The following is a 14,234-nucleotide window of genomic DNA, read 5'->3' on the forward strand; positions in this document are numbered from 1 at the left end:
AAAACTAAAACACTTGCAGAAGACTAAAATGGGACTAAAACTAAAATGCCATTTTAGTCCTAAGACTAAGACTAAAACTAAATTGAAATTTGCTGCCAAAATTAACACTGATCACAGTAGTGGTGCAGCAAACTAAGAAAATGACAGTATTTCTCTGTATGGAGAAGCATGTGACTTGCTGCGTCTGACAACGCTAGGCCAATCTGCTTTGCCACATGGGGATTCAGTAGCCCTGTTGGAGTTGTGACTTTTAGTTTAGACAGGATTTTCTGTCACTTCTGGCGGAGGAGTAAAAGTAAGGTAGGAATATTCTACTGAGGGCTAAGTTAAACTGAACTTGTTGCTTTGTAAAAAATGAAGGCAGGCTACCCTTAACCTCTTGCCCGACCGCCCACCGTAGTATTACTGCGGCAGGGTGGCTCGGCTGCGCAAAACCACATGGTACTACGTGATTTTGTGCATGAGAATTCGCGCCACCGGAGCCGCGCTCCCGCTGTGTTTAGACACAGCGGGAGGAGCGGCGGTGATTGCCGCCGGCCTCACGCGATCGTCAGATAAACTGACAGAAGACCCGCCTGCTTATGTAAACAAAGCGGGCGAGTCTTCTGTCACACAGGCGAGGAGAGATCAGAAGTTTCATCTAAGCTGAAACAGCGATCTCTCTGTGCCTGTCACAGAACCCCCCCCCCCCCCCCCACAGTGAGCAAGCATGCTTGGGCATGCATTAACCCCTTTGATCACCCCCAGTATTAATCCCTTCCCTGCCAGTGTCATACAGTAACAGTGCATAATATTTAGCACTCATTACTGTATTAATGTCACTGGTCCCGAAAAAGTGTCAAATGTCAGGGGTTCAATCTGTCTGCCGCAATTTTGCAGTCCCGCTAAAAAACGCTGAGCGCCGCCATTACTAATAAAAACAAAAAAATTAAGTCCAAAAATCTATCCTGTAGTTTGTAAACGCTATAACTTTTGTGCAAACCAAATAAAATACGCTTTTTGGGATTTTTTTACCAAAAATATGTAGCAGAATACAAATTGGCCAAAACTGATTTTTTTATTGGGAATGTTTTATATCAGAAAGTAAAAAAATATGGCGTTTTTTTTTTCTTTTCAAAATGATCGTTCTTTTTTTTTTTTTAATAGCGCAAAATCTAAAAACCGCAGAGGTGATCAAATACCACCAAAAGAAAGCTCTATTTGTGGGCTTTTCGTTGAAAGTAATGCAGTGCCGAATCGTAAAAAATGGCTTGGTCATTAAGGGGGTAAAACCTTCCAGGGGTGAAGGGGTTAAATATAATGCTGCTGGATACTTCAGAAAATGAAGCCATTTTCCCTGCGAAAATGTATATTGCACCTAATTACCAAGGTACTATACTACTGTGTGTGTATGTATATGTTTTTCTTGATTGAAGAAGGCATGGCCTCAGTAGTCTTAATGAGACCACTTGAAGAATAATTCCACATAGTTAGGCCTGTTTTATTTGCGTTTGACATGTCTGACTCAAAGCCAAGCAGTGAAAGGTGAGCCCAGGGTGTAAATAGCACTCTCCTTTGTTTAGTTTCAAATTCTAGTCCAAGCCACTTCCAGGACTCATTGGCTTGTTCCTTTTTTCGTAATGGGCATTGGAGATCTACGTTAAGTACATCATGGGAATGGCAAAAAAAATGTCTGAGCAGTGTTGGCTATTTAAATTGGTCCTGAGAGAAATATGTAGGCTGCCATTTCCAATTCTCGACTGAAAAATGCTAGCTGTCATTTTGTGAGGATGGTGCTTTGCAGTGTTAATTTTGGCAGCAAATTTCAATTTAGTTTTAGTCTTAGTCTTAGGACTAAAATGGCATTTTAGTTTTAGTCCTATTTTAGTCTTCTGCAAGTGTTTTAGTTTTAGTCGTATTTAGTCGACTAAAACTCCAGTATATTTTAGTCGACTAAAACGCCCTACATTTTAGTCGACTAAAACTCATTTTAGTCATCTATAATCAAATGGCTGTGGTTCAATTGTAATTTGTAATGCATTATTTAAGCATTTCTCTACAATTTCCAAACTCATTATATACTACTGCTGGTCCTGGAGTGAAAAATCTAATATGTTATTATTTATGCTTTGAGCATGCACCAGTGTTAATTTTTGGCAGCAAATTTCGATTTAGTTTTAGTTATAGTCTTTTGACTAAAATGCCATTTTAGTTTTAGTCATATTTTAGTCATCTGAATTGTGTTAGTCGACGAAAACGTTTTAGTCGGTTTTAGTCGACGAAATTAACACTGGTGCTTTGTCTTTAGTACCTAACTGAAATGACTCATTTGTGCATACTTGTTCCTAGTATAGTCAGTAATTTAGAAGTAAGACCCAACAAACAGCAGTTGCAGCCTCAAGATTTTTAGGAGCATTTTTCTTTAAAGCAGTGTTAAACATTATATTGCCACTTACAATTCTTAGATGTAATTTAGTTTTCTTTTTTAGGCTTCTTCCTTTACTTTCATCTAGTGGTCTGGCCAGTAAAGCTGGATACACACTATACAATTTTCTTTAGATTTATTCCTCTAGATTTACCAAAACCATATAATATGGGGTCAAACCTAAACACTTTCAATTTGTGTGTGCAATCATGCAGGCCCTTGCACTACAGGGTTGAAGGTAAATCTAAAGGAAATCGAACAAAAAAAGTTGTATAGTGTGTATCCAGCTTAAGTCTCTTTTTTTTTTTTTCAAAAGAACAAGCTGTCCTGCAGATGTAGCAGCTACAGGATGAGACAAACCACTTAAAAGCAGATCATTGTAAGCACCTTGTTAGTGTTGTTTATGTAAAACTTTTATCCCAAAAGGGTTGAAAAAGCGGTTTGTTGTAACTGCTTATAATGTGTAAGCTGTAATTTGGCTTCAGTGTGTATAAATCTTGTAGTACATCTAAAACTCCCCTCAGGCTGACAATGCTGCCGTCCACAGGTCCCCCATGTGCTCCTTCATCCAGAGTGGAGACACTCTAATAAAGAAGGTGTTAATGGCCAGATCATCATGTAAAAAAAAAAGGGGGAAAAGGCTAAAAAACAGAATGTAGCTACCATATCTGATTGGTAAGCTGCAATGTTACATTTTTGGGTTTATTACCACTTTCGCATGGGACCAATGCACCACATCTGCAAGCCAAGCCTTTGGACCCACATGTGAACAGCCTCGCCTGGTGGATTTTCAAACTTAGAGATGCTTTACTTCAGGGGTGTCATTGTCATGCTGCCATTCATTTGTGTGTGTTGCTAACCAAAGTTTAGGCTATTGCAGTCCGTCTACTTATGCCTGAAGAATGTCACTCAATCCCGTTTACCCAAATCAGATGTTAATAATGCACTTACCTTGCATTTGCTCTGCAGATAAACCTTGCACCGTGTGTTGACACACTGCTAATGCTGTATTACAGCACTGTAATATTGCAGAGACACCTACTTGATGTGCGTCAAGATTCAGTGATAATAGAGGGAAGTTCTCCTTTGCCCTATTACCACCGATGCTGCTTCCCATAATCCCACCCAGTCTGTATTTAGGTAATGTATTTATTAAAGCTGTAGTTTAATAATCCACTTACATTTTCCCCTTCCCTGGTTTCTGCTATCCCAGATAATGCAGTGTTCTAGAGCCGGAAAATGACTTGCTGCTGTTCTAACACACACTGAGAAACTGAGCATGCAGTAAATTCAAAGTAGGCCATTTCAGTACGGGAGAGGAGACTACAAGACTAAAGGGAAGACCTAGATTTCTGCTTTAATGTTATCCTGTTGCTTGTTGGCAGAGGTAATCTTAGATCTAGTATTGGGCTCCAGATTCAGGTATTGTACATTTACGTCCCGTGTCTCATGCAGTGCTCTATGGTTCCTCCTATGATGTTAAATATATTAACGTTGGCAACTAATTGTTTTGAATCTCCTGCTTGCATAGGGAGTTTATAGCTTCGTGCAATACTGTTAGTCACAGTATAAACACAGTTACAGCAAACTGCATAGCTTAAAGCCAAACTTAATCCCTCCAATCTTTTACAGCCAAGGAAGCTGCCATCTTAGCCTCCGTTAGATGGCTTGAAAGTTTGCTTGAGATCCAAAGCAGCTGTAACAGTTCACAGCGTATCTTCAACATAGTTGTTTATGGAGTTCCACTTTAAATGCAGTGTAGTCTGAACAGGGGCTACCAAGATGTGCCTGAAGGAGCGATTGGTTCCCATGATAGGAACAGAATTTTGAATCTTGACTGGTAAAATAGTTCTTTTCAACTGTACATTTAGAGTCGGTTCACACTAGCGCGACTTGTCAGCCTTACAAGTCGCGGTCCATTGACCGCTACAGGACCCGTTTTTAATAGGAGCGACACAAGTCGCTCCGACTTAGAAAAATGGTCCTGTACTACTTCGGGGCGACCTCGGAGCGACTTACATAGACTTCCATTATGTGAAGTCCCTGCAAGTCGCTCTGAAGTCGTGGTGCATGGTAATGCACAAGTCGCCCCTGAAGTAGTAAGGAGTCGTGTCGCCTCAGTGTGAACCAGCTCTTAGTGTTTTACCTGGAGGCAATCTGTTTAAATGTCCTAACTCATAAGCAACACACAAACCAAACATGTACTTTTATTCTTAAAAGGATGTTTGTTTTTTTTTGTTTACAGCTGAACGGGCTCTGGACACTATGAACTTTGATGTGATAAAAGGAAAGCCTATCCGGATTATGTGGTCACAGCGGGATCCATCACTTAGAAAATCTGGCGTGGGCAATGTTTTTATAAAGAACCTTGATAAATCAATAGACAACAAAGCACTTTATGACACTTTTTCTGCGTTTGGCAACATTCTTTCATGTAAGGTTAGTTTCTGATCTTGACATTTTTGCCTACTATTATTGGGATGCTTTTTTTTTTTTTTTTTTTATTATAAATACCAATAAATACCAAGGACTCCTCTAACACCCACTCTCCTACAGGTGGTGTGTGATGAGAATGGCTCCAAGGGGTACGCTTTTGTGCACTTTGAGACACAAGACGCTGCAGACAGAGCAATTGAGAAGATGAACGGCATGCTGCTGAACGACCGCAAAGTGTGAGAGGAGTTGTGCTGTGAGGGATTGTAGAATGTGGACTTTTCTAGGAGTTTTTAGTGGGCCTTTGCATTTCATCTGTTTAGTCTACTCTAAGGAATGATTTACAGGGAAACTAGCTTCAGTCAAGATATGACTGGCATTGATGCTTGGGCATAAAGTGTTTAAAATGGGAATTTATTAATGGTGAATTTCTGCTGGTATGCAATACTTAAAGCCCTATATTCCTGTAGATCTGGTTTTTGGGTGGACTTTTAAATTCAGTCTGAAGTATGTTCTTCCATACCTAAACAAAGCATCACTGCAAGTGTTTCTTCCAGGATGTTTAGAAACATCTGTTACTGTACGTTACGTTTGTTACATTTACAAACATGGTGCAAAATATTTGTTTTTTTTTGCAGGTTTGTTGGGCGTTTTAAATGCAGACGGGAGAGGGAGGCAGAACTTGGAGCCAAAGCCAAGGAATTCACAAATGTTTACATCAAAAATTTTGGAGAAGATATGGATGACGAGCGACTAAAGGAGACTTTCAGCAAATATGGTAACTGAATTTCTGATACCAATAAGTTGCCACTTGCTTCTGGCTTAGCGTGTGATTAAACTCATGAGCTCCTTGGCTCTGCTCCCGCATGTGGGCACCTGGTATCATGCGTGTGCCGTGCACCTGCATGCTGTGACCCTGTGACCTCTGTGGTTAACTGGTGTCTCTTGGCTGTAGGCAAGACTCTGAGCGTTAAGGTGATGACTGACCCCAGTGGCAAGTCCAAAGGGTTTGGCTTTGTCAGCTTTGAAAAACATGAAGATGCAAATAAGGTAAGAGCTCCCTTGGAGGACCAGGCAGACAGAGAATGTTTGCAGGGGAGTGCCAGGTGCTCGGGAGCTCTACAGAACTTGTGCTATCCAGTGTGGGGGCCTGTGTCTATGATTTCTCTAATAAACTGTTGTTTGTACTAGGCCGTGGATGACATGAATGGAAAAGATGTCAATGGAAAGGTGATGTTTGTCGGCAGAGCGCAAAAAAAGGTTGAGCGACAAGCAGAGCTGAAACGGCGATTTGAGCAGTTGAAGCAGGAGAGAATAAGCCGCTATCAGGTGTGTGAATATCTGTGTATGAATATATGTCTGCTAATTGCAAAAGAGACGATGTTCAGTATTGACACAGATGACATTTATCAGTGTTTAAAGGACCATGTAATAAGTGAAAAGGTTTTTCTACCAGCACATTAGGAAAACAGTACTTGGTACCTGACATGGTTGCTTTGGTCAAAGTGGAAGGTAATTTTTTCAGACCGTTTTTAAACAGTTTTGAAAAAGGGTCATGGGAACTGCATCATGCAGTTTGCCTATAATAGGAAGGTCAGGCCACAAATTCTTACTGGCATGCGCAGGGGAATGTCACTTTGTCTAATTCCTCTGGGAAAAGACTTTTTGTGGTCATACATCGTATTCCACTGCAGCACAGCCTTACCCAAAATGTGAGGCACATCAATATAATGGTATAATGGCTTGTCATACTCGGGACAGGGTCAGAATCTAGTTAAAACTCTGGTCTTTGTGGATACGGCAGGTTATGCGCCACCTATAGGTAAATGGACACTGGCAGATCAATTAAACAGGAAGTCCTCCCCATATAACCCCTCCTCTACAGGAAGTACTTCAGTTTTGTATCAAGCAATAAATTCCCAAAAAGAGGGGAGGGGCCCCATGTACTTCAAGAAATTGATTTTACTGGTAAGTATGTAGCACAAATCCAATTTCGATTTCGTTCACTGACGGACACAGCTCCTGATTTTTATAACAATTGGCTTATGCTGCCCACTACAGGAGTAGGACACTAGGCAGAAAATAATTCTGGCTACACCCATGGGCAGTCCCAGGAGGTACACTCCCTCTCTCTGCTATAGCCACTCAGTTTTTTTCTGCTTAGTCAGGAGTAAGGACCTATTTCCTAAATCAAATATTGATCCCTGATACCTTAGGTGTAGGTGTAGCCAACATCCCGGATATGAATCTTAAAGCAAAATCTGGTGCCTCAAGCCAAGGGGGTGGGACTTTAGGGGCTCAGTCAGGTAATGGGACATGTAGTAAATAAAAACTGTTGCAATTTATTGAAAATATAACATAATAATGCATACAATGATAATGAATGGTGACTCTGATATAGATCTCTGTCTGTTCTTGCTCATATGTGTGAGCCGTTAGAGTGTATATCTGAAACTTCCGACGCGTTTCGGCCTGTATTGCCTTTATCAAGGAAGCGAGGGGGCCACCATATCTGAAAGATATATGGTGGTACATGTCAGGAAATACGATGCTTCGAAAAATAAGGAATTTTGTATAATGAGGTAAGTATACACATACTTGTGACTAAAAAGTCGGATCCCGGACCTTTCTATTTGTTCTCCCAAAACTATTCACACAGGATTTTGGAGGACTTGCTATCTGTGGTGTGAAGAAATTGTTGGTAAATAAAAATAGAGTTTTATATGAGTAAAGAAGGGGTGATATACCACAGACTTACATGAGAAATGTGGATACTTTGGTTCGTGTGGGAGGAGCCCTTCTTGGTTTGCCTGAAATGTTATAATAATGGCACATTATATCTGGAGTCAGAGGTAAATTTTAATAAATTCTTTCATGAACCGCTGTGTATAAGCTTAAGTCACTTACAGTTGTGGATGTAACGTGGGTATACCAGCAGGGGGAGCCCCGGTCTTGTATTCCGATTATTCCCTGGTGAGTAAGGATGTGCAAGTGAGCCTAAGAAAAAGGCATTTTAACACTTGAAAAGTGCATCCGACAATGCATAAATATAGCATTGTCGGATGGAGAACTTACTGTTGCAAAAGGAAAAGGGAGGGTATCCAATGGTAGCGTGTCCTGGGCGTCCGTCACGTTCCCTCGGCTGGAGGGAAGTGGCGCCCTGTTGAAAATCCCCCGCTATTTATACCCACTGGCGCATGCGCATCGGGACGTCACGGCGCCGGCCCGGCTTCCGCGTCGGCGTGATGCACGCCAGGATGGATTGCGCGCGCATCCAGCCAGTGACGTAGCCGGCGCATCACGCCGACCCGGAAGCCGGGCCGGCGCCGTGACGTCCCGATGCGCTATGCGCATGCGCCAGTGGGTATAAATAGCCGGGGATTTTCAACAGGGCGCCACTTCCCTCCAGCCGAGGGAACGTGACGGACGCCCAGGTGGCGCTACCATTGGATACCCTCCCTTTTCCTTTTGCAACAAACAGTAAGTTCTCCATCCGACAATGCTATATTTGTGCATTGTCGGATGCACTTTTCAAGTGTTAAAATGCCTTTTTTCTTAGGCTCACTTGCACATCCTTACTCACCAGGGAATAACCGGAATACAAGACCGGGGCTCCCCCTGCTGGTATACCCACGTTACATCCACAACTGTAAGTGACTTAAGCTTATACACAGCGGTTCATGAAAGAATTTATTAAAATTTACCTCTGACTCCAGATATAATGTGCCATTATTATAACATTTCAGGCAAACCAAGAAGGGCTCCTCCCACACGAACCAAAGTATCCACATTTCTCATGTAAGTCTGTGGTATATCACCCCCTTCTTTACTCGTATAAAACTCTTATTTTTATTTACCAACAATTTCTTCACACCACAGATGGCAAGTCCTCCAAAATCCTGTGTGAATAGTTTTGGGAGAACAAATAGAAAGGTCCGGGATCCGACTTTTTAGTCACAAGTATGTGTATACTTACCTCATTATACAAAATTCCTTATTTTTCGAATCATCGTATTTCCTGACATGTACCTACCATATATCTTTCAGATATGGTGGCCCCCTCGCTTCCTTGATAAAGGCAATACAGGCCGAAACGTGTTAGAGAGAGTGTATATCTGAAACTTCCAACGGCTCACACATATGAGCAAGAACAGACAGAGATCTATATCAGAGTCACCATTCATTGTCACTTATCTACCTTATTTCTCACCTTCTCACGTGGGTCTATAACCCATTGACACATTATTATGATTATCATTGTATGCATTATTATGTTATATTTTCAATAAATTGCAACAGTTTTTATTTACTACATGTCCTATTACCTGACTGAGCCCCTAAAGTCCCACCCCCTTGGCTTGAGGCACCAAATTTTGCTTTAAGGACCTATTTCCTTTCCTGGATCTTTGGTCCTGGCAAAACTTTTTTTAGATCGAAAATATTTTCGCCTGGATTTTTTTTCCTTTGAGATCTACAATCACTGCCCGACTGAGCGACGGGCTGGATAATCTAGATCCAGTGGTCACCCCACTCTGGCCAATGAGCGGGTGCAGACCTCAGCTCCGCGCTAGGTCGGTCGCGACATAGCCCCACTGAACGGGGGTCGGCCTGCGAGTTAAACTCCTTATGAGGTCGCATACGTGTGGGTCTCGGCCCGAGTCGCAGCGATAAAGAGGCGTTCTGTCTGGAGGGGTTCCTGGTATGGTAAGTAGCTGCCCCCCCTTCTCCCCCTGGAGGGTTTACGGGTGGACTTAGGCCCCCGGGTACCCCTACGTCCCGCAGGCGCGCCCCCACCTTACCAAGCCCCTCATCCCATACCCCCCCCACGCTGGGGCTATTTGGCAGGTCTGGCTACTTTCCCGGGATGGGGGCAGGGCGCCAACTGGCTATGGAGGGAAGGGTGCGCCGCCGGCAACCGGACAATCGATTTTGTGGGGGGGGGTTGTACCTATTGGGAGCTCTGCCTGGATCTGTCCTTGAGGCCTGGTCTCCCTCCTGGGTCCTTGTATGCCTCGTAGTGCCGCGCTGGCCATGTTTTAGCAATGTGTTTTTCAATACATGGTTTGCCAATGGAAATAGCGGCAGCCATAAAAGTGGGAGCTCCTCCTAATCCCCTGGTGCCGACTCCTGGATCATTTTACTTCCTGATCGCCGCACGTGTAGTGAATTATCCTGGTGGCTGCAGGCGCTTGTTTCTGGATGGTGAGTCTGGTGGGGTCCTCTCCCTCTCTGCTGAGGTTCGCTTTGTGCCTAGTGACCGGGTGGTGCTGCCAGCATTGTGGGGGGGTTGTCCCTTAGCAGTGTTTTACACTTTGTGGGCTCCTCCTGGTGATTCATGGAGTCTTTGGAGCACATTTCCCCACCTGATACCCTCTCTGAGGCTGCGGGGCCCTCCGGGTCCCAACCATCCATCCATCCATGCACTGACTGGGGCCCTGTAGTCCCTTGTGTCCTGGGTGGAGGTGGCTTTCAGGCGACGGGCTAACAAAAAGCGCCCCTGCCTCATCTCTCATCAGATCCTGAATCTGATTCGGCCACCGTGGGTCACCCTGCTGGGTCGGCAACCTCTGATAGTGAAGATCATTCCTCCATGTCTGTGACCCCGCAGGAAAAGGCGCTGATGGATGCACTGATTGTATCTATGCGTTCGACCCTGAATAAGGGGTGACGCAGCTGAAGTTTCGACGGAGGCGCAGATGCCCTTTGGCACTCACAAGCCATTCAAAGCGGCAAAGGTATTTTCTTTCCCCGCCTATTTTGTCAGAATTGCCGCTAAAGAGTGGGGACGACCAAAGCATCCCCATGGGGTCCCTAAGTGCTTTACTAGGCATTACCCCTATGATAAGAACTGACTGCCACCAGGGATGGACCCTCCGGTTTCCAGATTAAACCAAGGCAAACCTGATTCCAGTTGAAGAGTCCCCGGCCTTTAAGAATCTGGCTAACCGGAAGCTGTGGCCTGCACTATGTACACTCTGGCTGATTCGGCAATGAGGCTGGTATTCACCACTCCCCTAGTGTCGCAAACTCTGACCGAGTGGGCTAAGCTCCTACATCCTGACCTGGAGGGGGGACAGCTCTCCCCTGCCTTTGCCAAGCTGCCGGACCAGCTGGTCAATGGGCTGCAGTTTCTGTGATGCCTCTTGGGATGCGGCTTCCCTGATGGCTTCCCTCTGTTTTGGCAGTGGTCCCTCGGCTGTTTTTTTGGCTCAAGTGCTGGCCTGCGGATCAGACTTAAAAAAGGCCTTGACTGATCTTCCTTTTCAAGGAAATCGCCTGTATGGTGCTACCCTGGATGACATCATTAAAGTATTCATGGGGGGGAAGAGTACACTTCTTCCACAGTCTACTAAGGGCAAGGAAACCTCGTCGTAGATGTGGGCCTTCCTTCTCAGCTCATAAGCTTTTTTGTCCCTCAGGGTCGACTGACAAGGGCTCGAAGCCTTTCAGGGCCTCTTCTGCAGGATACAAACCTGGTCTGGCAAGCCAAGATAGGGCTTCTCCAGACCCAGGGAAGAGGCATGAAGGTGCGCCCTCACTGGTATCGGAGGTGGGGGGATGTCTTCCCTGGTTTCCAGACCTGTGGACTTCCCGGGTGCAAGACGAAGTGCATGAAGTCATTCGGTCTGGCTACAAGATCGAGTTTCACTCTACTTCCTCCCAACTTGCACCTGTCCCCAGAATGCTTGCAGGGCTTTTTCCTTCAAGGGATGATTGTCCTGGTTCCGACCTCAGAACATTTTCAGGGTTTTGACTCAAACCTGTTCACAGTTCCCTGGAAGGATGGTAAAGTGCGTCCAATCCTGGACCTCAAGGCGCTGAACTGCTTTGTGCAGGTACAGAAGTTCAGAATGGAGTCCATTCGCAAGGTGGCATTCCTGCGTCAGAGATTTCTCCCCTCTATCGATATCAAGGATGCCTACCTTCACATTTCAATATATGCCAGTCACCAGCATTTTCTCCACTTTCCTGGGGGAGAGGAGCATTATCAGTTTTGTGGCATTACCCTTTGGTCTCGCATCTGTTTCTTGGGTCTTCACAAAAGTGTTCGCTCCGGTGCTAGCTATGCCAAAGGGGGATCGCGGTACTGGGCTACTTGGACGACGATCTCCTGCGAGCGAAGTCTCTCTCTTCTCTGGTGGAGAACCTGGAAGGGAGTACGGCTGGATTCTGAATTTTCAGATGTCTGCTCTGGTTCTGTCCACAAAGCTGGACTATCTAGGCCTGACTCTGGGCTCGGCTTTAGCCAGAGTGCTTCTTCCTCTGGACCAACTCCAGAAATTGCAGGCTGCAATTTGCCTCCTGGTGTCCAACAAATGGTAATCCCTCCGGACTTGCATGCGGGTGCTGAGCCTAATGGTGTCTACCTTTTTTGAGGCGGTTCCATACAAAGTCTTAGCAAATGGAAATTCTGACTAATTATACTGCGCAGACTCTGGACAATCAGATCTGGCTGAGTCGGGAGACGGGAGTCCCTGATGTGGTGGCTTCGTTCTCTGGTGCTTTGGCTGGGAAATTCCTTCCTCCCCTTGTATTGGACAATGGTCACCACGGATTCTGCCTGTCTGGCTGGGGAGGTGTCCTTGGCAAGAATTCTGCTCGGGGGATCTGGACACTGGAAGAGTTCAGACTCCTGATCAATGTCTTGGAACTCCGAGCAATCAGACTGTGTCTGGATCATTGGACAGATTGTCTTCAGGGTCATCCAGTGCGTATTCAATTGGACAATGCCATGGCCCTGGCTTATGTCAACCACCAAGGGGGCACAAGAAGTGTCCTAGCGGCTCTGGAGGTAGCAGGCATTCTAAGGTGGGCAGAACTGTTCGTTTTAGCCCTTTCTGCCGTACACATTCCCAGGGTGGAAAATTGGCAGGTGGATTCACTCAGTCAGCGACGTTGACCACGGGGAGTGGTCCCTTCATTCGGAGGTGGTTATCAGCTGTCTCTCTGGTGGGGCACTCCCAAGGTGGATCTGTTGGCGTCTTGGCTCAACAGGAAGGTGCAGAGGTCAAGGGATCCTCTGGCAGATGCCACAGACGCGCTAGTGGCCCAGTGGGGTCAGTGTCGTCTGATTTACACCTTCCCTCCTTTCAAGCTTCTTCCAAGACTTCTATGCAGGATCAAGGCAGAAGGGATTCTGGTCATGTTAGCGGCTCCGGGCTGGTCTGGCCAGGCTTGGTACGCCGATCTGGTGTGGCTGTTTGCTGACCTTCCTTGGCAGTTTCCTTTGAGGGAGGATATGCTGTCCCAAGGACCGATCTTCCATCCTGCTTTACAGACGCTGGCTTTGACGGCTTGGCTGTTGAACACCAGGTGCTGAAGGATAGGGGTTTATCTGAGTCAGTGATTCCTACTGTTGAAAGCTAGGAAATCTACCTCTAAGATCTACTATCGTACGTGGAAGATGTATATTGCGTGGTGTGTTTTCTTGGGGTTCTTCCTCGCTCCTCTTCTTGTGGCTTGTTTCTTGACCTTCCTTTAACAGGAGGGTTGAACAGAAATTGGCCTTGAGAACCATCAAGGACCAGGTCTTGACTTTTGGGGTCTTCTTCGAATGACCTTTTACCCACACTCCCTGGTCCGTACTCTTCTGCAGGGTGTCCACCATTTGGTTCCTCTAGTGCGTGCTCCGTTGCTGCCTTGGGATCCTAATTTGGTGCTTTCAGCACTTCAGAAGCCTCCCTTTGAAAATATTCGGGAAATTCCCCTGCTTACGCTGTCCAAGAAGGTGGCCTTTTTAGTGGCTATCACCTCTGCACGCAGGGTTTCAGAACTGGCAGCGTTATCCTGACGTTCACCTTACCTGGTAAATCACAGGGATAAGGTTGTTCTTCGCCCCTGTCTGTCGTTCCTTCCAAAGGTTGTCTCTGCTTTTCATTTGAATTAAGACATTGTGTTGCCTTCCCTGTGTCCCAGGCCTAAACATCTGAAGGAAATGGCCTTGCATGCCTTGGATGTGGTCCGTGCAGTTAGGGTTTACCTGGCAGCTACGAAGTCTTTCTACTCTGTGCTCACGGATGGACCTTGAAAAGGGTTGTCCGCGTCCTCTTCGTATATGAAGAAATTGGTCGCACACCACCACGGTATCCAATGAAGAGAAGTACCATTTATGTGAAAAAAGGAATAAGGTACAGCAGGGTAGGAAAGTACCCTGCAGTACCTTGTACCATTTATTTGAATAAAGGAATTTTCTCTTCATTGGATCCCATGGTGGTGGGCGAGCAATTTCTTCATATATGCTTCTCCCGGTGGCGAGCCGAGGTTCAGCACCCACTTTGGATTGTAGACATTGACTGGCCTGAGCGGTGTTATCCTTTTCCACGCTTCCTCTTCGACCATTTCCAGATGGATCAGACGGAGGCTTAGGCCTTTTCCATCGGGTCAGGTTTCTCCTTTC

At 45.4% G+C, this 14,234-nt stretch overlaps 1 protein-coding gene across 1 annotated transcript in view; it reads left to right on the forward strand.

The window, feature by feature from the left end:
* The window catches only part of PABPC4 (poly(A) binding protein cytoplasmic 4), a 54,642-nt gene that overhangs the window by 19,085 nt on the left and 21,323 nt on the right, over positions 1-14,234 (forward strand). Inside the window, exons 2-6 of the mRNA XM_082248512.1 lie at positions 4,650-4,843; positions 4,961-5,076; positions 5,476-5,615; positions 5,793-5,887; positions 6,029-6,166. Of these exons, the coding sequence (XP_082104638.1) occupies positions 4,650-4,843; positions 4,961-5,076; positions 5,476-5,615; positions 5,793-5,887; positions 6,029-6,166 (683 nt within the window). The remainder of the gene's footprint in view (positions 1-4,649; positions 4,844-4,960; positions 5,077-5,475; positions 5,616-5,792; positions 5,888-6,028; positions 6,167-14,234) is intronic.

This window comes from Pelophylax lessonae, assembly GCF_965119305.1.
Source record: "Pelophylax lessonae genome assembly, chromosome: 2".
Lineage (NCBI taxonomy): Eukaryota > Metazoa > Chordata > Amphibia > Anura > Ranidae > Pelophylax > Pelophylax lessonae.